This window comes from Barbatula barbatula, assembly GCF_947034865.1.
Source record: "Barbatula barbatula genome assembly, chromosome: 1".
NCBI lineage: Eukaryota > Metazoa > Chordata > Actinopteri > Cypriniformes > Nemacheilidae > Barbatula > Barbatula barbatula.
Genome location: NC_136766.1, coordinates 22,613,291 through 22,633,697, shown reverse-complemented (window position 1 = coordinate 22,633,697; position 20,407 = coordinate 22,613,291). Strand labels below are relative to the sequence as shown.

The following is a 20,407-nucleotide window of genomic DNA, read 5'->3' as shown; positions in this document are numbered from 1 at the left end:
ATACTAATGTATTTTGCCACATTGCTGCTCAGTACCTATTCCTGATTTTGTATTTTGTTTATTTAACTATATTTAATGTATATAATTTTTTTTCATTTTACTGACTGCTTTGTAATGTTTATGAAGGGCTTTGTATGTGTACTAGAATCAGTGAAAACTCTTTAATATGGGGGCACAATTATTCATGTAACTGTAACAACTTTTAAATATAACTTAACAAATTATCAATTAATTTTTATTAACAACTAAAAATTTGATGAATGTGACTGTTCTTCATCCGCGATTTCAGAGCTTATTAGTGTGAGATTAGACTTTGTGCCCCCTATTAAAGTGTTACCAGAATGGCTACATATGATGTGTTTTGTGAAGGGAAAACCACCAGGGAGATTTTCTGTTCCAAGTCACTATTTGAACGTTATCAATGGGAAATCCAAACAGAAAGCCTTATGTCGGTAATATAAGTTCAATTGCTGATTTGCACTATCAGAGCTTGAACTCTGCATCTCCTCTTGTTGTTTTCCATAGAAAAGAAATCTGTGTCTACACACACACACAGACTTTGCGGCTGTGGCTAAAACGCACAGGTCTTTTCACCTGTATGCACTAATGCTATTTAGTACATTTAATCTACAAATGTTCTGCAGTATTTAGAAGCAAAATGCAACTGGATCCCAATGCATAGTGTATTTTATGCCATAACATTTTAGATCGAATTGGAATTGTCTAGCATTTTACCATTCGTCTAACTATTCTGACGTGTTGCACTTTATACTGTAGATATGTAGATTATATAAAGCACAGTGGGGGATGTTTGTAAAACATTAGTGTGTCAATCATGCTTATTCAGAGGATCGCTATATTTTTTGAAAAAGTTCCTATAGGAGTGACGGCCTCTCTGCATAATGTCGAGTTTATAGATATTTTTATTGGTGTGCTCCTTACTTTATATCTAATGGTTATAAAGTTTATGGACCACTTAATGACTGTGGTCTGAATTACCCAAACTGTACCTATCTGAAACCACTGGGTTTATGCTGATGACATGCAAACCAATGTCAGCAAAGCAGGGACCATGATTTTTGTAGACCTCAAGATGTTGGTGGTTTGAATGTCCTTGTCATCCATTCTCTTGATTCATCAGTGGCTGTTGAGTTTGTGTCTTCCCATTAGCCCTTAAAAACAAATAAACTGGGTTTCATGTCTTGCATGTTTATACGATACAAATATTTGAGAATGATATATAATGGGAAATGGATTTTAATGGTTTATACATCAGAAAACTCTTGGCCAACTGTCAATCAAGAGGGTGAATACATTGTAAATGCCATTAAGGCATTTGGATTATATGAAACAACTTTTATTTTGTAGGAAATATTTTTTATTACCCAGTACGGCTGCTTATTGTCAAGCAGTGATGTGTCAAGTAATGGAAAAGTATTTTATTCTTTTGTTACCTGTCTGTTTCTTTTTCATAGATTGTGAGAGATGCTGAACTATTTTAAATACAGTCATTTTTTTAAAAGCCTTATAATCCATGAGAGGTTTTTGAAATGTGCATGCTGTGTGAGTGGTTGGGCTTTGTAATGAGCATGTGGCTATTTTACATTGAGCACATTGACCACTGACCAATATTTAAAGCTAGTCAAATTTGGAACCGATGGTATTGGACAAACAAATGTTGGAAGTTTAGACAGGGTATGTAAAACAAAATGTTTTCTTTAAAACTCGTCATAAACATACATGATACATTTTTAGAGACTGTACTTGGTTAAATGTATAAAAATATTTCAAAATCTGCAATGAAATTTTTTCTCTTTGTGCTTGAGATATATTCGTATTGTGATTGTATGCATCTCTATATATCTCTCTTTGTGTACTTAACAAATAACTTATCCTCAGCATTTTAACATTATGCAGTAATACTTGGAAATGTTTCCGAAACTAGAAATGGTCACATCTTAAAGTCAACATTACATTATACAGTTTAGCACTGTTAGAATTTAGAGACCTTGTGAGTTGTTATTGTTTATATTAATAGTTTGTGTCGCTGTTGTTGTTTAATTTGTAGGTTTTTTGTTTGTTTTTTATTTTTATCGGATAAGGGAAAGGACTAATCTGTAAAAATCATGGATGATAAACTAGATTATTTCAGGATTAATTACCTTTCTTTCATTCTGAAAATTTAAATCTGCCTTGAAATTTTGCCATTGAATGTTAGTAAATGAGTATCCAGAATGATCCAAAAGCATACGCAAGTGTGATAATAGGTATACGGTAACTTTACTATAAAGTATCAGATTTGCCAAATGGCCATCAAATCACATCTTGTTACATATCGCTGCTGTCCTTCTGAAACCTTGTATCTCCATATTTTGGGATTTTTATTGTCATAAATCATTATTATTAGTCATTCTTTATGTTTGTCATTGGGTTTAGCAAATATCTAACCAATAAAAAAACATCAAAAAGTGCTTGTTAACTTTGACAGCACAGTATTTAATCATTTAAAAAATAAAGTGTTTTTTCCATTTATTGAAAAACAGTGAATTTGGACATCGAGTTTTCGGACGGACAGCGGCGACATTAAAATGCAGCAGTCAAATGTGTATATTTAATTTGTATGGGAGACAACCACACTGGTTTTCTGTAATATTAAAGCAGTAAAAATCTAGACGATACGCCCCCATGAAAACCATAATCACAATGGTTTGTTAAATTGTAATGAGGAATGGTTGGGGTTTTGCATTTTGTAAATGCTTTTTTCCAAAGTGACTTACAATGCAGTTAAGGTATACTTTTCCCTGTGTGTTCTTTGGAAGTCAAACCCATGACTTTGGCATTGTTGATGGCATGGTCAATAATATAAGCTACAGGAACACCATTACTACCATACTTTTAAGCCTTTCCTGACTGCTATGTTATTGATCACAAATAGAGTCAACACAGAGTTTTACTTTCATTTTGCCTGATTTATTTTGACCTTTACCTTGTGCATGATAATTTGTTTAACAGAAAGTGTTTATTTTGTCATAGTTTATGTCTTGACCATTGTAAACTAGTAACAACAATGAGCACTTACATTTTATGGCAATAGATGCTTTTCAAGCGCGCAAATATGGCAGATAACAAACTTTAGAGGAAAACCAGTGACTAACAAAATGTTGATCAAATGGCTTTGTTGAATTACTGGTGAGGTTTTAGCCTCCTATAGCAATGCGGTATCAGAATGAACAAAATGCAGTTTAGATGTGTCGTTCTATGATAAGTGATGTTTTGAATTGATGTATTAGTATAAGTATGCTTTACTTTCCAATGGTTAACCTTTTACAAATGGGTAAAACTTAGAAATGGTTAGAACATATCTGTGTGTGTGTGTGTCTGTCTAACTGTATATTGTACTGGTGTTTAGCAATAAAAAAAGAAAAAGAAAAAGAAAAAAACACAAATAAAAGCCCATAAGTCATAATCAACAAAGGGCATAGAGTAACAAAAGAATACAGAAACAAAATAAATGAGGTGATTGTTTATTATTGCGTTACACTTTTGAGATATTGTTACATTTGTGAAATTGTTGTGAGTTTTAGTTTTTACATAATCCATACTATTAGTTCTAGCAGTATGTGTACTTTAAAGCGATAGTTCGCCAAAGAATTCAAATTCTGTCAACATTTACACACCAAACAGATCTCATGCCCAGTTGACTCCCATAGTATTTATTTTCCCTACTATGGCAGTAAACGGGGGATGTTTGGTTTCTGACATTCTTCCAAATATCTTCCTGTGTGTTCAGAAGAACAAATACATTTATACAGGGTTGGAACAACCTGAGGGTGAGTGAATAATGACAGATTTTTCATTTTAGGATGGGAACAATCCCTTTAAATATGTGAAATAGCAGATTCTCAATCAGATGCTTTTAAAGTAACCTAATATACAATACATTAAAACACTACACACTACGTACATAGATACATCTTTAATGATGACTATTAGAACAAGGAAATCCTAAATAAATATCCTAAATAAATATCATTTATCAGTACCTTTGAATACCCTTTCAAAGTCAAGAGCTGTATCCTTGGACCCACTCTTATCTATAAAAACAATTGCGTAGTCAGTGCAATGGCTGTAGGTAATCTAAAATATTTGGTTTGGTTGAGCAAGTGATACCCCTCCACGTTGAAGAGCACTGATAGAATGCCAAGGAGATATATGCAGTGGTATATCTGCTAGCCAGCCACAGCAAATGGAGAATGTGAGAGGCTTCTTTGCTGAACTATGCTGATTTGAGTAGCAGCTGTCACTGCAGCCTCACGCTGCTGACCTTTGCTCTACTACTGCAGAACAAAACTGTTTCTTATGGACCAGCATCCACAAAAGTGAAGAACAAACACAAATAAGAGGTTAATGAAATTTAATCATAGCTTTCACTTGTAATATTCAATTCAGTTAAAAAGTATAAATTGTTCTAAAAAATAATGTAAAAATGAAATATAAATAAATATAAAAATGAAAAACACAAAGTCCTGAGTTGAATAATGAGAGGTTACTAGGCAACGTCAGAGTGGAATTTCCCCAAACTCCTGTTCTTGCTATTCAGAGCGAAGGAGGGGGATGGGACAGCACAGCACAGTATACTGCAGTGTAACACAATGCAGTGAAGGGGACTTTGGGGTCAGCCTGTGTCTGCTGGGGTGGGGGTTTAATGAAGGACCCTGTTGGGATATTATAAATGAGGCTGGTGGTAAAGATGGAGAGGTGGGGGGGGGGGTGCATTGTATTCCAAAACCACAGGAAGCTGGGAGTGGAGTTACATGATATTCATGTAAATTCATTATGTAATATATCCATCCCTCAGACCTCTACTGTATACATTACTCAAATAAATAAATATAAACATGCGCACACACAAATATTTTGATTCACACATATGTATATGTCTGTATACAGATATAGAAATATACATATCAGCAGGAATACAAGACAGCAGAGACCTGGCAGTCATGCAGCCCAATTTAGTGCAGGAAGTCGAGCTGGAAAAACGACTCTTCCACATGCTTTCACATCATATTAAAGTTTAAAAGGCTGTAAAAGCCATTAAAAAGAATACCTTCAATTGTGTGTGGGGAGATTTCAGTGTAAATATTATATTTTCAATGATGTGCTCAAAACTCTGTACGTACACCTGTCCATCTGACAGATGGGCCAGGGGGAGGGGTGGCAAGAAAGAGCGAATGAGAGAGAAAATAGGTCACACGAAGAAGCAGAGGACACAGAAAAAAGTCACATATAAAAATAGAAATTTAAATAATCGTGCAGACAGGATTTTAGAGCAAAGAACAAAACCACACTGACAGCGTTAAGTGTTGATATAAAATATTAGACATATTCGCATAAAACATTCATCTTAAAGGCATTTGGAGTATTTTTTTAACTTTTTAAAACTATGGCTCTACATTTTTTTCAAAACTCAACACACAATACCACTAAACACAGACAAAAAACTGTAAGATTTGGTGTTTGGTAGTTTTGGTATTGGAAAACCAAAGTGAATCAAATCTATTTGTGTAAATGTGTGTCCCCAGGGGGCACTGTAAGCCTTTTGAATCTATTTTCCTGCAGGGTTTAGATTTACCTACAATCAGAACAGGTTTTTTGTATGCTAATGTTAGACCACAGTTAGATTCTGACAGAGGGTAAAGGATTTCCAGTAGCATAGATGATAGACAATGAGTTTCAAATAGTTTTTTCAAAAGCTCTGAATGGTCATTGAGTGGAGCAGATGTTAAAGGCCCATAAATAACCTGGATTGGGTGAGGGTCACACCAGGGCATCATTTTTGGTGTAGAGGCATATTTATCTGTGTGTTTGAGAACATAACACAGAGAGAGAGAGAGAGAATGCGGGTAAATTAGGACCAGGGCCTTTTAAGGTGGTATGATCATGCCGACCAACACTTTTATAATATGACCATGTATTATTTATAAAATATTTACATCTGCAATAACCACTGTTGCTGAAACTGTTACAAGGTTCAAACCTTTTCTTACAAGCTCCATCCCCACATTCAAATCTTACTTTGAAATATGTAAGTATAAAGATTCATGACCATATATTCATTTTCCTGGAATTCTGATTATACCATTGCTTAGTAACAGAGGCTCAATGGCAGTAAGCTCAAGCAAAAACTTTCAATAGTAACTGATCAGACCTGTGCAGCAGTTAGATGTTATTTCTGAAAATTGCTTATGTATTAGCAATGGACTACAAATTGAACTAGGAAGACAAGCCTAAGAAGTGCATATGGATGTTCCTCAGCTTAAACATCCAATTGATGGATAATGTCCCAGAGGTCCACAGCTAATCAAGACCAGCAGACAGATGCTGCTGAAGGCTAAAGATTTATAGCTAAAGATTTCATTGTTCTGGACACTTGCAATGTTTAGAATAACAAGGAAGTGTCCTGTCCTTATGGGTTACTTTTATCATTTGGGAACACGTGTACATTCTGTAAATGCCATGTGACAAATCCTTTTGAAATCACAGGAAAATTACATTGTGCTAATCTGACAACACTGATTGGTTGATGACACCAGAAGAAGCACAGATACGCCATAATAAACAACTTCCCGTGGTCCAATGAACTCTTATAAAAGAACGCTTGAAAGGATAGGTTATTCAAAAATGAAAAATCATAATTTATTCACACTGTATGAAGAAAATATTTTAATAAATGTCTCAGTGGTTTTGTGTCAGTGAAGCCCCTCCGTTCTTCGTAACATTTTATTGTGTGTTCTAATGAAAAAAGAAAGTCAAACAGGTTTAGAATGACATGAGAATTTAGTAAATTATAAAATTTTTGGGTGAACTATCCCTATAGTGTATAAATCAACATATTTAATTCACCTGCTGGTTGTTACTTTCTGTTTGTAAGCTAAGTATCACTTCCCCTCATCACACTCAATAATAGTACCACATACTGTGTCACACTTTACATTTTAGCCAAGCCACTTTGATGTTTCCGCTGCTCTGTCAGTTGTGGTAATAGTATAGACCATTTGCACACTTATACTATCTGATTGTTCTTCTATAGCAGAGTTTAATTTACCCATGCGATTTGCAGATGAGGAATTCCTTTTAAGAATGCACACAGTCCCAAGCTCTCATCACGGCTGTCCTGAACTGTTATGTAAAAGACAGGATATGAGGAAAAACATGCTTTTAAAGAAACAACAAGACAATGAGTATAATAGCCAGTAAGGAAAGACATCTGCTAATCTTTGACTCTTGGAAATAACCCCTATGCTATTTGAAATCCATCATGAAAGCTCAGTTCTGCATCCACGTTGTTAGTTAAGAGTCTAAATACAAGTAAATTCACAATTTGAAGCTACAGAAGTACCATTTTTTAATTTAGCTCATGTTAACTATCAACTCCTCCTGTTTTTTTAAACAGCCATTGCATTTCTAGTGGGTCTATAAATGTTGTATTGCATAGCATATTACAATTTTTATACTGGAGGGGTTTATTTTTATAATATGGCCTATAGTGTCCCACACAAGCCTACGTGCATTCACTGCTGTTGTGTTTCTAAATTGAGTTTCTTTATTCTCTCTCAACATACTGAGTTGTTGTATAAATAGTTATTCTATAATGTCGAAACACCAGTCTAAAGTTTTCATGGTTCAACTGTCACCATATAGTGAAGTTCTTAAACCTCTCTGGCCTCTCTGTTCAGTTGTCAGGTAAATGTTTATGTCACACTTCAGTATGAATTTAAACACCTTTTGCAATATGCTTTAGGTGTTTCCATTATTTTGGCCGCCCCCCTAAAGTTTCCAATTAAATAATTTAATTTCCCAACTTTCATTTCATTTACATATGTCTTTTTCTTGTTTAAGTGATTTATGTGGTGAGAAAATGTTTACTTAAGATTACGAGAACACGCAGGCATTAAAAACTGAAATACTGCACTACTTAAATATGTAAATGTGTTTTTTGAAGTATAGAGACATGTTTAGTGGAAACTTCCACAAGTGCATTTACCACATTTCCGTCTAACAGAGATCAAAGATATGACTGAGTTGCCACAACCGTGACAAGTAGAGAGGACTATAGAGTGAAGTTAGTATAACAGCATATGATCAAACAGAAGCAGGAAAAGGACTGAAGAGGTAGCTGTGTTGTTTTAACACAGCAGCCATGGGCAACAACTTTCTATGTGCTCTTCTCATTCTTGCTGATCTGCAATCAGGTAGGTAAATGCGTATATGGATATATAACTATTAAACATTTCTTAAGACCTTTGTACATGTGAAACCAGCAAAAACTTTTAAGCTTGAGCAAAGTATCTATTAATAGCTCTGTATCATATATGGAATCTCTATCACAATATACAGTAATAGAAATATTAATCTTTTCAAACTTTTTTGAAAAATGGATATACAAAATACAGGCCAACACCACAACGTAAGGTTTTCATGTAGTGAGACACACAAATGCATGAAAAAATAATCCAGGCTTCACATGCAGTGACAGTCAAACAAACAGCTTTTCATATCGTTAGTAAGAAGTTGCTGATTGTTTTCCTTGTTTTGTTACGAAATATGTGCTCTATATCTTCTCATATGCTTTTTTCCTTTTGTAACATTTTCTCAATTCTTTTATTTTGTGACTTACTTTGAAAATCACAGTTTTGATGAAAATACAGTATAGTATTGTAACAATTTTCACATTCATGGATGATTAATTGGACAATTGATTTAAAAGTGATCCTCATGTCAATCAAATGATCTTGAACTTTTACATTTACTGTAAAGGCACTTGTTGTATCCATTTGCAATAGATTCACAATATAGATTAACCTACAATTAGACTAATGCAAATTAGTGGGTTTTGTTTGTTATTTGTTCCTAACCAAAAACATTATAAGCATTCATAGTGGAAACAAAGTTACCAAATAACCTCACTGTGGCTTCCGACATGAAAAGAAAGTGATGTTATTTTACCAGTAGATAAAAGGCCTAAAGATTTGTGGTATATAACTGAATGATTTTATGTATGATACAATACTAACACTACAGCATTTTCTTTCAATCTGATCTATTAAATATGATAATTGCTAGAAGCTTTATACTTAGCATTCAGTATTTTGGATTTCAATCAATTTTAATCATTCTTCTCATCTTCCTTTTTCTGTTGTTTAACAGGCAAATCCAACACAGATGTTTCTATCAGTCACAATCGATACAAAGAAGGTCGTAATGTGACCTGCGTTCTTACAGGAGATGAAAAAATGACTCAGATTAACTGGGAAATGCTAAAAGGCCCAAATCGCACCAAACTCGGCACGTTTCATCCAAGTTTGGGAACTCACATACCACCTGAATATAAGACTGAAGTTCAGATCCAGGGCAAATCAACTCCACATCCATTATCTTCCCTTCTCATTGAAACAGCATTAAATGAGAGTGTGCAAATCTGTTGTGCGTTTGTAACTTTTCCTTCGGGGAAACTAGAGCAATGCACTGACATCCGTGAGAAAAAAGCCAATATCAACACTATGACTAAAGGTATTGTGACACTTACACATTGAGTCATATTCTGCGTAACCACTTTTAAACTCTTAATCAAGTTTTTAATGTCATATAGATTTTACCTATATGAAACCAGAACAGGGGATGGGATTTTTGGGACGTTTGGGTGCGATGATTATTGGATCTATTCTTTCCCTTATGACCTTGGCCATGCTATTCTTCTTATGCAGAAAGTGCAACTATAAAAGGTAAAGACATCACAAACAGGATAACAAATGATAAATACCATTTACAATTTTTTTAATGCTACATTAAAAAACAGAGCTTAAACATTATAGTACAATAAAGAAAAAATGTTAAAACTTCTCATTTGTCCCTATAAACACTATAAAACAATTTGTTTATAAAGCGATCTGTAATTTTGTCTTCCAGGAGACAGTCGTTTGAAATACGTATGCAACCTACAGACTCAACAGCTGAGGTAAGAAACTTACATAATGAATCATTATGTTGTTACATCAATGATGTTAATAATTAAGATTTCTTCTAGACAGCACTAAACTCATGTGGGTAATTGACAAAAATACCGTCTTATGGTGTGACATGGCAATAATAATACATTGTTCATAATATTTAATTTATATTATTAATATTAATCATCTTGTTTTTTTTTGCTGTAACACCATAGGACATGTACGGTATATACAGTATGCAAATCACCTATGTACACTTACTTATATGAGAAATTCTAAATGTCATTGGGCACAAATAACACAGAAAATGCATCATGGAAAGTTAAAAAGTGCAGTGCAGTGACTTTTATCTGGGCCGTTTCCTTGCAATCTCAAACGTAAAAATTGTATAAAGTGATTAAAGGTATCTCAGTTTCCTGTTATTTTCTAAAGAATGTGCGTGGTTGTGGTTAAAGTGTGAATTATGCTCTGCACGGCCAATTCTCACAGGCCTTGTTTGCCACTAAATTATGTTATGAGGATTCTCATAGTTACATATTCTATTTTGCAATATAAAACTGTTAATCTCTTAATTCAGACACAGGAAGAACCATCTTTAATTTCTCAAAGTTCTTCAAATGGCTTTGACCCGTCCAAACTTTATGCAAAGATAAAAAAAGACCTTTTCTACGGCCGGTTGTGGAAGTCGTACCAAGGCCAACCCAAGGCATGGACGCAGCAGGATTCCTCGAATGATCAAAGACATGTTTATCACCTACTAGGACAGAGTCCATTACCACAAAGAAATATGGACAGCCACTCCTTGAGACCTAATACAACATAATTACAGCGTAAATCAGAGAATCTTTGCCATATGTTATGTTAAATTACAGGAAGCAAAATGCACTTGTATTTTTGCGCGGAAATAAATAAAGTATTTAAATGCTTATATTTTCACTTGAAGACAAACACTCCTTTAGTGTTTCAAATTTATAATAGACTACTGTACAGTATGGTGGTATAGGACTACAAATGTATTCACACTCCCAAAACAGTGACTTTCTGATTTTAAAAAGTCACAAAATGTAATTCGGTTTTCATGACTAAAATTTGATTTAAGAGGGGGGAAATACGTTGTTGTAATGGGTATAATATTACCCAAATTAGATTAGTAATGCGTTATATATATATATATATATATATATATATATATATACACTACTGTAATTTCGTTACTTTTGTAATGCCTCACTCCCAACACTGGTGACAATAACACCAATAATTTAATTGGTTAACTTATTTTAAAAATAAATGAAAAGGAAATGTTTATACACCATACAAAAGAGTTGAACATAGGGAGGAGGACATGTTTTTTATTACAAATTTAATTCAAATTAATTTCGAAAAAAATGTACAAAACTATAAAGACTTATAACAAAGATCATTATAAAAAGGCACTGAGTTGTGTATTAATGGCTTAATCGGGTGGATTTTCTCATTTGGAAGCTTTTTACATGCCTGTAAAGTGCCTGGAAAATTTTTCAGTCTGTGTTTAAATCCGTCTGCCCAGTGTCTAATACTATAACTATGTATGTTTTATTTAACTTATGTTAACATTGATTTATATTACTTTTTAATTGTATAATCATTGTATTAAATCAACGATTTGTTAAATTTTGTTATATGTTAATTTTGATTAAATTAACAATATGTTGAATGGATCCGGTAGTTTTGTCACATTTAAAGAAACCGTATGGTACATTGACATCTAAAGGTTGAGCTCGGTATCCCAGTCCAAATATTGAACAAGCATGTTTAGCCAAGTAAGGTTCTTCTCTGTATCTTTTGCTCGTCATCAGAAATAAGAGGAAATTCCAAAGGCTGATGGCTTTTTATTTGCATGGTTTTATTTTAAACTTCACTAATATTTTTAATGTTTTGTTACACTTAATGATTAAATATGCTATTCCTAATAGTATAAAATTATTTCTGGAAATCATCTTGTGACCCCACCCTCGCGGCCTTGCGACCCCTACTTTGGGAACCCCTGCTCTAAAGGATGCGATATACGGAGGATTCTCAACTTAGAATTAAACGAGACGTCCTTCTTGGACATACTGGCACTGGTTTATATTTAAACACCACATATTTCATTGAATGTGCAGCTTCTACCGGTTATTCAACACACTTTTATTTAACAGACGTCGGCCGACGCAAAGAATTGTGGGTTATCTCTAGCAACTAAGGATACACCTCATGTATCCTCCAAATTCTCGTGAAAGTAGGTCGCGTTAGATGTGTGCCTACATAGTGTCCTACCTGCTTTAAGAAACGAAACACATGACGTAACAGGCTTCAAATAAGACCTCTGGAGGAAACAGCAATAACACCAGTGACAAATTCCTGTCAAAGGCAAATTCTCATATAAAAAATTTTTTTCCAATAAAAATCCTACATGCTGACACAAACCAAAGCAACACCAATGACGACCACACCAAATAAATAAAATGTCTAATTTATATTAAGGAAAGGGACACTCACCATGTTTGTGCTTGAACAGAGCATCTTCTTTGTTGACCGTTGTCTGTGTAAGTACTTACCACTAACTAGCATAGATTATTTATTTCAAAATAAAAGTTGTTGTTACCAATGACACAAAATCAAAGGACATATAAATATTTTTAAGTATTTGTATTAATAAATAAAGTTTTTGGTAATTTAATTGGTTAACTTATTTTAAAAATAAATGAAAAGGAAATGTTTATACACCATACGAAAGAGTTGAACATAGGGAGGAGGACATGTTTTTTTATTACAAATTTAATTCAAATTAATTTCGAAAAAATTTTACAAAACTATAAAGACTTATAACAATGATCATTATAAAAAGGCGCTGAGTTGCGTATTAATGGCTTAATCGGGTGGATTTTCTCATTTGGAAGCTTTTTACATGCCTGTAAAGTGTAGGAAAAGTTTGTGACCATATTTTGAAAATGACCCTGCCATCATTCGAAACATTTATGACTTTCTTGTGCAGGACTGCAATATCGCGTTCAATCCGCTGGGTGGGGACTTTATACTGTTTAAAAATACATTTAGCTTCGGATAGATGACCATTCTGCACATGTTTTACAAGTTTAAAGTCCAAACATGCTCAGTCGAAATGAGTTTTTCCTTAACAGAGCGGTGAAGTTCACGCGACTCGCAGACTGTCACGAGGTAAGAGTGACTATATCTTCCACTTTTAAAGTGACTGGTTTGGTGTATATGTTGCTGATCTTTAATGTTGTTCGTGATTGTTGCGTCCTTTTTACTTTCATTTTGTTAAAGCAGGAGTAGGGCTAGGAAGAGATCCTGCATTTGTTGAACATTTATGTATAGGCCTCCGTGTTCTGACTGCAAGTTTGTTAGTATTATTGTAAGTAACGTTATGTTAAATTCGCAAGTGCATTCGACATTAATTAGACGTTACTAAGAATGCAGAACTTTACACTTTACAATTACAGCACTTCAAAGTATTATTCATTTTTAATCGAAAAAAAGTCTCCAATAATCTGATGTTATATTTGTTCCTGTGATTTTGGCAGTGATAATAATGGAGTCGCATGGTTTGGGTGAGAGTGAAGGGCTGACCTTCTTCCTTGCCAGGCCAGAGGATTATGATGATGTCATGGCCATATCGCATGACATATACGAGGGCAATGATTACCTTCCATGTCGCTATCACTCCTGGATGACTGAACAGGACAGATTGGTTATAATAGCAAGGAGGGGCAGCAGGTTGGTAAGTGATGTCATATAGCTTTGTCTCGGGAAAGCTGTGTTGTAAACCATCAGAGAAGATACTTTTACATTTATGCACTTAACACATGCATTATCTTAAACAATTGACACGTGTACACTTTCTTTTTACATCAGTGTTGGTGGTCCATGGGATTCGTTTTGTGCTGTTGACGTGTGTATTGTGAGTCAAAGGGGCGATTTTAGGGTCAGAGCTTTAGGGGTGCTGAGCACCCAATGAGCCCCACTGCAAAGCCCCCCCCCTCTTTTCACACAAAAACAAAAAATGTGTCTATTGAAAAATAACTTAATCATTTTAACATTGATTCAACTAACTCCAAAATCCAGATTTTTTTAACACCTCTTTTTGCAGAACAGAACTCCTTGCATGGCAATCCCTTTAAAGTAAGAACGATAGAACGGAGCCGTTTTAACTAACTAAACCTAAAATACTGAATGAGTGGTCGCTAACACATACAAACAATGTTTGAGACCTTTTCAGGACACCAGCTTAATTGTGAGAGTTCACACAGACAGCCCCCTGTAACAAACACAAAACCTTCTTCACACAGCTTTTCCTGACCCTTAACTCCATATTCCTCCTTCTGTATCAACAGTCGTCAGATTGGTTAGATTAGATCTTTATTGTCATTGAACAATGTAACAGGTACTTGGACAACAAAATGTAATTCACCTTCTGTAAATTATTTACAAATGGGCATCTATATCTGGTCGCACGCCAGTCTGAACTTTCATAAACCAATGTAAGTCATCAATAAATAAAATAATTAAGAAAAGAAGGTAAAGTCCAAAATATCCAGATAATTTACAGAGGTCTTGAAAATACTAAGAAAGTAAAGATATAAAAAAAAGAAATAGAGGGAAATCTTTAAAGTACTTCCCCTGAATCCCCATTTTTGCTCTACTTTGGGAGAGTTAATCTATGTCGCCGCACTTTGAGGCTGGCAAACCTGTCAATGACCCTTTGGGGTTCAATTATTTCAAGCAACTCCTTCTCAATAGACATCACAGCTAGGTGCTGGAGTCTGCTTTGTGATCCTCCTGAGCCATGTATGGATCCGACGCAAGGCACTAAAAGACTTTCAGTGAAGGGAACACGAATCTGAACCGTACCAGCCTCACTCTTGCGCTTCAGAAAGAATCACTTCCTCTGACACTCTGGTCCAAACGCCAGGGCTTCATGTTTCCATGACGACTGACCAGAAAAGACGCACGTGACGTCATGTTTACGTGACTCCAGACTGTTAAAATGAGTATCAAATGAACGATAAACTTTAACAACAGAGACACAGGTCCGCAGTTTATTTGTTTTTGTTTCACGCGCTAGCAGTTAATAAACAGAACTGAATGCGTCTTGCGGAAGAACATATTAACCGGCGCTACTTCTCTCCGTTTATGACCATGGACGAGTCACCCAGGTCCTGTGCTACTCCACACCGGCGGCGACCCGCTGGACTAAAATAGTCCGAAAATAAACACTTGTTATAGGTGTACCGTGGTGATTCAGGATACTGACTCCAGTACTCACCGATATGGTTTTGCAATCGGAACAACTCTATGTAAAAGGAAAGAAGTGTGAGACAGCTTTGGAGCAACTTAGTTGATTCACAACACTACGTGTCTCGCGCTGAGCGGTGCAGGTACAGAGGAGGAAGAGAAGAGGATGACACCATTTGCTAAGCGGGGATGTTTCATTTTCTTCCTTAACACATACATTTTAATCCAAAAATTATTTAACCTTCTAAAAGACGATTCTTTTTAGAATAACAACATTTCTTACTCCAAGTTTTAGGGGTGCTGAGCTACTTTTTAGGGGTGCTGAAGCACCCCTAAAAAGGGGCTAGCTTCGCCCTTGGTGAGTCATTAAATTCTAGACAATTGGACACTCGAGGCTGGACTGCAGTTAATTTTTCAGTCTGTGTTTAAATCCGTCTGCCCAGTGTCTAATACTATAACTATGTATGTTTTATTTAACTTATGTTAACATTGATTTATATTACTTTTTAATTGTATAATCATTGTATTAAATCAACGATTTGTCAAATTTTGTTATATGTTAATTTTGATCAAATTAACAATATGTTGAATGGATCCGGTAGTTTTGTCACATTTAAAGAAACCGTATGGTACATTGACATCTAAAGGTTGAGCTCGGTATCCCAGTCCAAATATTGAACAAGCATGTTTAGCCAAGTAAGGTTCTTCTCTGTATCTTTTGCTCGTCATCAGAAATAGTTGCAAAGACTGCAGCGAGCGAATGCCACCCTGAGGTTTAGTACGCTACGCCGGTCGTGCTGTCCGGGCAAGTATGCTGGCTCTGCACGAGGGGCCGGAGCCTCATCAGTGCAAGCAGGACAGCTAGCAATTTGAGGGCAGTGATATGCCAACGCAGGCGGGGGCCCGTCCAGCGACCCGACACTGCGCGCCCGTTGCACACCGCACCCCGTAGGGAGGCGTCTGTCGTTACCACGACCGGCCTCAAGACCTGCCCGGGGTTAGGATGCGACGGCCGCAGGCGTAATGACGATACGCCTACTGCCAGTGCGCCACGCTCTCCAGGGAACTCGTCTCTGTAATCAGTGCTGTCGCGGTCCCATGTGCGTCAACCCGAGGGGGACAGGCCACCCCCCAGGACACCATGCCCAGGAGCCTCTGAAACTGATTTCAGGGGACCGCTGGCTGCTGCCTGAAAGTTCAAGCAGCTCAGCACTGACTGTGCGTGCTCGAGCGCCGTCATGGAGACAGTGTTGAGTTCTCTACCAGGAAAAGGGGGGCTCTGCGCCAGTGAGAGCTGCTCTTTTTCCCGGCTGACCCGTTACTGACATGGCAGCCCCTCGACAGTGCCGAGGGAGACTGGACATGAGAGTATGCGGTCAGTTGTCATGAACCACTCCTGGCGTCTGACAGACACCAGGACGCGCTTCTGCACCTCCTGAACGGCACCCTTGCAAGGTGCTGCTCAAGGTATGCAGCGACCCCTGGTTTTGGGGATGATGAAGTGCGGCTGTAGAAGCCACTGGACATCTCGGCCGAGGGGACGGTTCGATCGCCTTCGCCAGAGGGGTGGCAGCCCGGTCTGTTTCTACACTGTCAAAAGTCCTTGACAGCGCCACCAATCAGCCGACCTTGCGAGAGGGGAGTCGGGAAAGTGGCCTTTATCGACATCGCCCACCTGCGCAAGATTGAGTCCGAGGCGTCTTTCCGGGCCACTGATGTGGACATCGTCCGACCCAGCCTGCGCTGCCACCGTGGTCCCCGGAGGGCCAGTCGGCGGAGGCACTACTTGGGTCGGTCTTACCCCGTCGGGCTCTATTTAGCGCCCTGGACTGCAGGATGGCCATGGCGTAAGAGTGGTGGCAGCTTGGCCCACGGCACTGCCAGCCTCAACACCGAAGATGTCGAGACCTTACATGCCCTGGACGGTGAGTCTAGGTCAAGTTCCCCAGGTGGCCGCCGTCTGCGGATACCCGCGACTGCATGCTCCACCCAGGGTGCATTGACATAGTCCCTAGCTAACTCCCCGCCCCGAGGGAAGAGAGGGCGATAGAGTCAGCTAGCCGGAAGTGCGCCGAAGGGGGCGCTCCAGGTCTTACTGAACTCCTTATGCAGCTCGGTAAAACTCGGCACTTGAGCCGGGCACGGCTTGGAGTCGCGCCCGGACCCAATGTGCGAAGTACCCAGCCGCGAGCGCCAGGGCTGCGGTGCACCGCAATCCAACACTCACGGCGGTCCGAGCGAGCATGGCTGACATCTTGATGTCTGCTCTCACCTGTGCTCGACCTCCCGAGGGAGGGAGCTTCAGGGAATCGCCAGAGTCTGATGCTAGCAGGTCGCGCTCCGATGTTGCAAGAGACACCTCATCTCCACGGCTCGTGTCCGAGGGGCGGATCCGGGGGCGGAGCCCGGCATGCAAATTTAATTCGCCAATTTCATTGGCCTTTTCAAAATAGTCAGAAGATGATAGGTTCTCAGGGGCGAACCCCATCTGTCGGTTCGACACAACGTCGAGAGACAGACAGAAAAGGAACAATCTTTTAATATAATAAACAAACAAAAAAACAAACTTAAAAGCTCCCTCATGGTCGACTGCCGACCACACAAACCTAATAAAACACAACAAGAAGTCCAGGCCTGGTCGTCTCTTGTCATACCCTCCTGTTGCTCGTCCTTTTATGCTCGACCACTCATTTTCACTTGCGTCACCAGCCTCGGCCGTTCTCTCACGGCTCTCGTCCCGCCTTGCTCATTACAGACAACATATAAACATTTAGATAAAAAGAAATCCTATGTACTGTATCTATGTACTGTTAGTCATAGCTTTGGGGTCAAATCCTTTTTTTTCAAATCTACTACTCTTACATTTACATTATTCATGTAATCATGTTTTTTAGGTCTGCATAAAATGAGAACAAAACAATTTATGATTGCATAAAATAATGGATTTCCATGCAGCATTTCTGAAAGTAACAACAAATTTCGATATATGTTGATGTGTGGCTGTACAGCATTTTGACCTCTGCAGTACTCATTTTTGTGTACTTCTAGGTGGCGTTGGAGTCAAGCCTTGTGGTTGATGGTGGTAAAACAGTGATAGTTGAGGGATTAAGGGTGTGTCCAACTGAAAGAGGCCGCGGGCTAGCTGGAGTTATCCAGATATTTGCTGATGAGTATGTAAAAAAGGTTTACCCCACGGTGAAGAATAAGCGCCTCACCAGAGCAGATAACCCAGGTCCTGAAAAACTGAGCAAGTTCACATATCTGGACAAAAGGGTGGGTACAATTATTTACACTTCATGCATTAGCTTACATGAACTAACTAATGAGAATTTTTTTTTAAACATTAAACATGTTAGTTGATGCGAATACTACATAAATGTTTTATTCTAAATTACTGTGTTTTGTATCAGGCTATCTTGTCTCTGTGTGGGGATTCTGAGACCTTTGGTGGCTTTGTATCATATTTGAAGGCAAAACTCGATGTGTCAGATGGATCCATGGATTCACTAGTGACAAAACACATCGACCAAGCTGTTTTAAAAGGCCTTCTCCTGAATCCAGACGTGTCCTCCAGACTTCAGCTTCCAGGCAGCGCTATCATTCAAGATTGGCAGCCCTTGGATCTCCTAGAGAGTAACCTTGAAATCTTGGCCAGGCGAAATTTGTCATGGTTTGTGGATGATTTGAATGAGAAACCCTTGTTTATGAGCTTCCACACACCTCTATATCCTGTTCCGTTCAACGGAGGGTCTTTACGCCTAAATATCGACATGTTCGGAACAGATGCATCCATAGCAAAGAGAGCACTGATAGCTCACCTAAATACTGTGAAAGGTGAGATTCAGAGCACAGTCCTGATCCATATCTACATGCATCCGAGTCTATGGGAAGTTATGAGGCAGTTTTGTGAGGGCCATGACAGGGTGAAGCAGTGGAGGAATTACTGGGAGCAGCACTTTTTGGAAAGGAAGTTAGTGTGGTAGTATTAACAAAAGTTAGATGCTGGAATGAAAAGAGCGTAAAGAAAGACTCATTTAATTCTGTGCTGATCTAGGTTTTATTGGTCATAATGATGTTGTTAGTTTGGCGTACTGCCAAAGCAAATCTCAGGGTGTGAGGTTTGGCTTTAATTAAAAAGCAGTATTCAGCTAATTGAATCAGGTGAAGGTATTGTATTGTGCGTTTGTCATGTCTGTTTGAGAAAAACAAAACACACTAACTTAAGTGAGCTCATTACTTTAACAGCTTTCCTAAATATGAATTAAATGAAAATTTTAATTTGATTATACATTCCACATATACTGTAGCACATCAATTAAACATTATATTATGGCTCTTCACATGGAAAGTGCTTTGCTTTTCTTTGTTTTCTTTTTAAGAATCAAGTAAAGTTAGTGTCTGTGATCTATGATTTGTTTGCATAATAAATTTCTTTTTATATCATTTATTCACAGTGTTTGTATAGTTAATACATCAGTTGTAGGCAACTGGTAAATCAGGTGAGTAGAAAATAAAGGAGTTTAACATTGTAAATCCGCCTCTTTTCCCCACAAGGTGTTTTGTAATTGCCTTTCGTGATGGAAAAGCATATGAGAAGTCCTTGGAGAAAATATGTGATGTCTAAGAAACAGGCAGCAGTGGAATAGATGTTCTAAGAAACTATCCATCGGCAAATTATTATCTTTTCTCTCTGTCTTTCTCCATTACATTTTCTCCTGTTGCTCTTCTGTTTCTTAGTCCTCTGTCTGTACTTTCCAACCATGATTTATCACGCTCACCCCTTCCACTTTTCTCACTACGCCTCCATTTTTTTTCATTTCTCCTCCATCAGTTTCACATCACTCTTGTTCTGCCGAAGCACTTGGCCTGCATTACATTTATTTAGTTGTGATTCTGTCTCTAAAATGTTGTCCGTCTGTTCCTCTACCAAACCTTATTACAGAGCATCTCATGAGTCACGGCACAAAAAATTACTTTCTTGCTCTTCACTAGCAAGAATGAATCTACCCACACAGATGCACACCAGATTAGAGTTATCAACATTTATTGATGTAAAGAGTGGATATATTTTACAAAATCTTATGTTGCATTCGACATGCATACTGTACTTCATGAATGAT

The 20,407-nt window shown here is 37.6% G+C and overlaps 2 protein-coding genes across 3 annotated transcripts; both read left to right on the top strand.

The window, feature by feature from the left end:
• The first annotated feature begins 8,117 nt into the window (after positions 1-8,117).
• On the top strand, positions 8,118-10,959 carry LOC306891215 (uncharacterized protein). The gene is made up of 5 exons (XM_079451289.1): positions 8,118-8,255; positions 9,211-9,573; positions 9,653-9,785; positions 9,970-10,018; positions 10,588-10,959. Exons 1-5 carry the CDS (start codon positions 8,204-8,206, stop codon positions 10,831-10,833), a joined length of 843 nt encoding a protein of 280 aa, XP_079307415.1. The 5' UTR covers positions 8,118-8,203; the 3' UTR covers positions 10,834-10,959.
• A 2,041-nt stretch (positions 10,960-13,000) lies between these two features.
• nat16l (N-acetyltransferase 16, like) lies at positions 13,001-19,734 on the top strand. 2 transcript variants are annotated; one of them, XM_079458018.1, is made up of 5 exons: positions 13,146-13,208; positions 13,323-13,407; positions 13,577-13,773; positions 18,336-18,560; positions 18,698-19,734. In XM_079458018.1, exons 3-5 carry the CDS (start codon positions 13,585-13,587, stop codon positions 19,268-19,270), a joined length of 987 nt encoding a protein of 328 aa, XP_079314144.1. In that variant the 5' UTR covers positions 13,146-13,208; positions 13,323-13,407; positions 13,577-13,584; the 3' UTR covers positions 19,271-19,734. The 2 variants fall into 2 exon arrangements, with proteins under 2 accessions (XP_079314143.1, XP_079314144.1); XM_079458017.1 differs by lacking the exon at positions 13,323-13,407 and having other exon boundaries at positions 13,001-13,208.
• Positions 19,735-20,407: the final 673 nt, after the last annotated feature.

Excerpts from the sequence above, each read along its gene's own strand:
- LOC306891215 (XM_079451289.1), top strand. The coding sequence starts at position 8,204 with ATGGGCAACAACTTTCTATGTGCTCTTCTCATTCTTGCTGATCTGCAA. Across the intron at positions 8,256-9,210 it reads TCTTGCTGATCTGCAATCAG|GCAAATCCAACACAGATGTT; the intron begins GTAGGTAAATGC and ends GTTGTTTAACAG. Across the intron at positions 10,019-10,587 it reads CTACAGACTCAACAGCTGAG|ACACAGGAAGAACCATCTTT; the intron begins GTAAGAAACTTA and ends CTCTTAATTCAG.
- nat16l (XM_079458017.1), top strand. The coding sequence starts at position 13,585 with ATGGAGTCGCATGGTTTGGGTGAGAGTGAAGGGCTGACCTTCTTCCTT. Across the intron at positions 13,774-18,335 it reads CAAGGAGGGGCAGCAGGTTG|GTGGCGTTGGAGTCAAGCCT; the intron begins GTAAGTGATGTC and ends GTGTACTTCTAG. Across the intron at positions 18,561-18,697 it reads TCACATATCTGGACAAAAGG|GCTATCTTGTCTCTGTGTGG; the intron begins GTGGGTACAATT and ends GTTTTGTATCAG.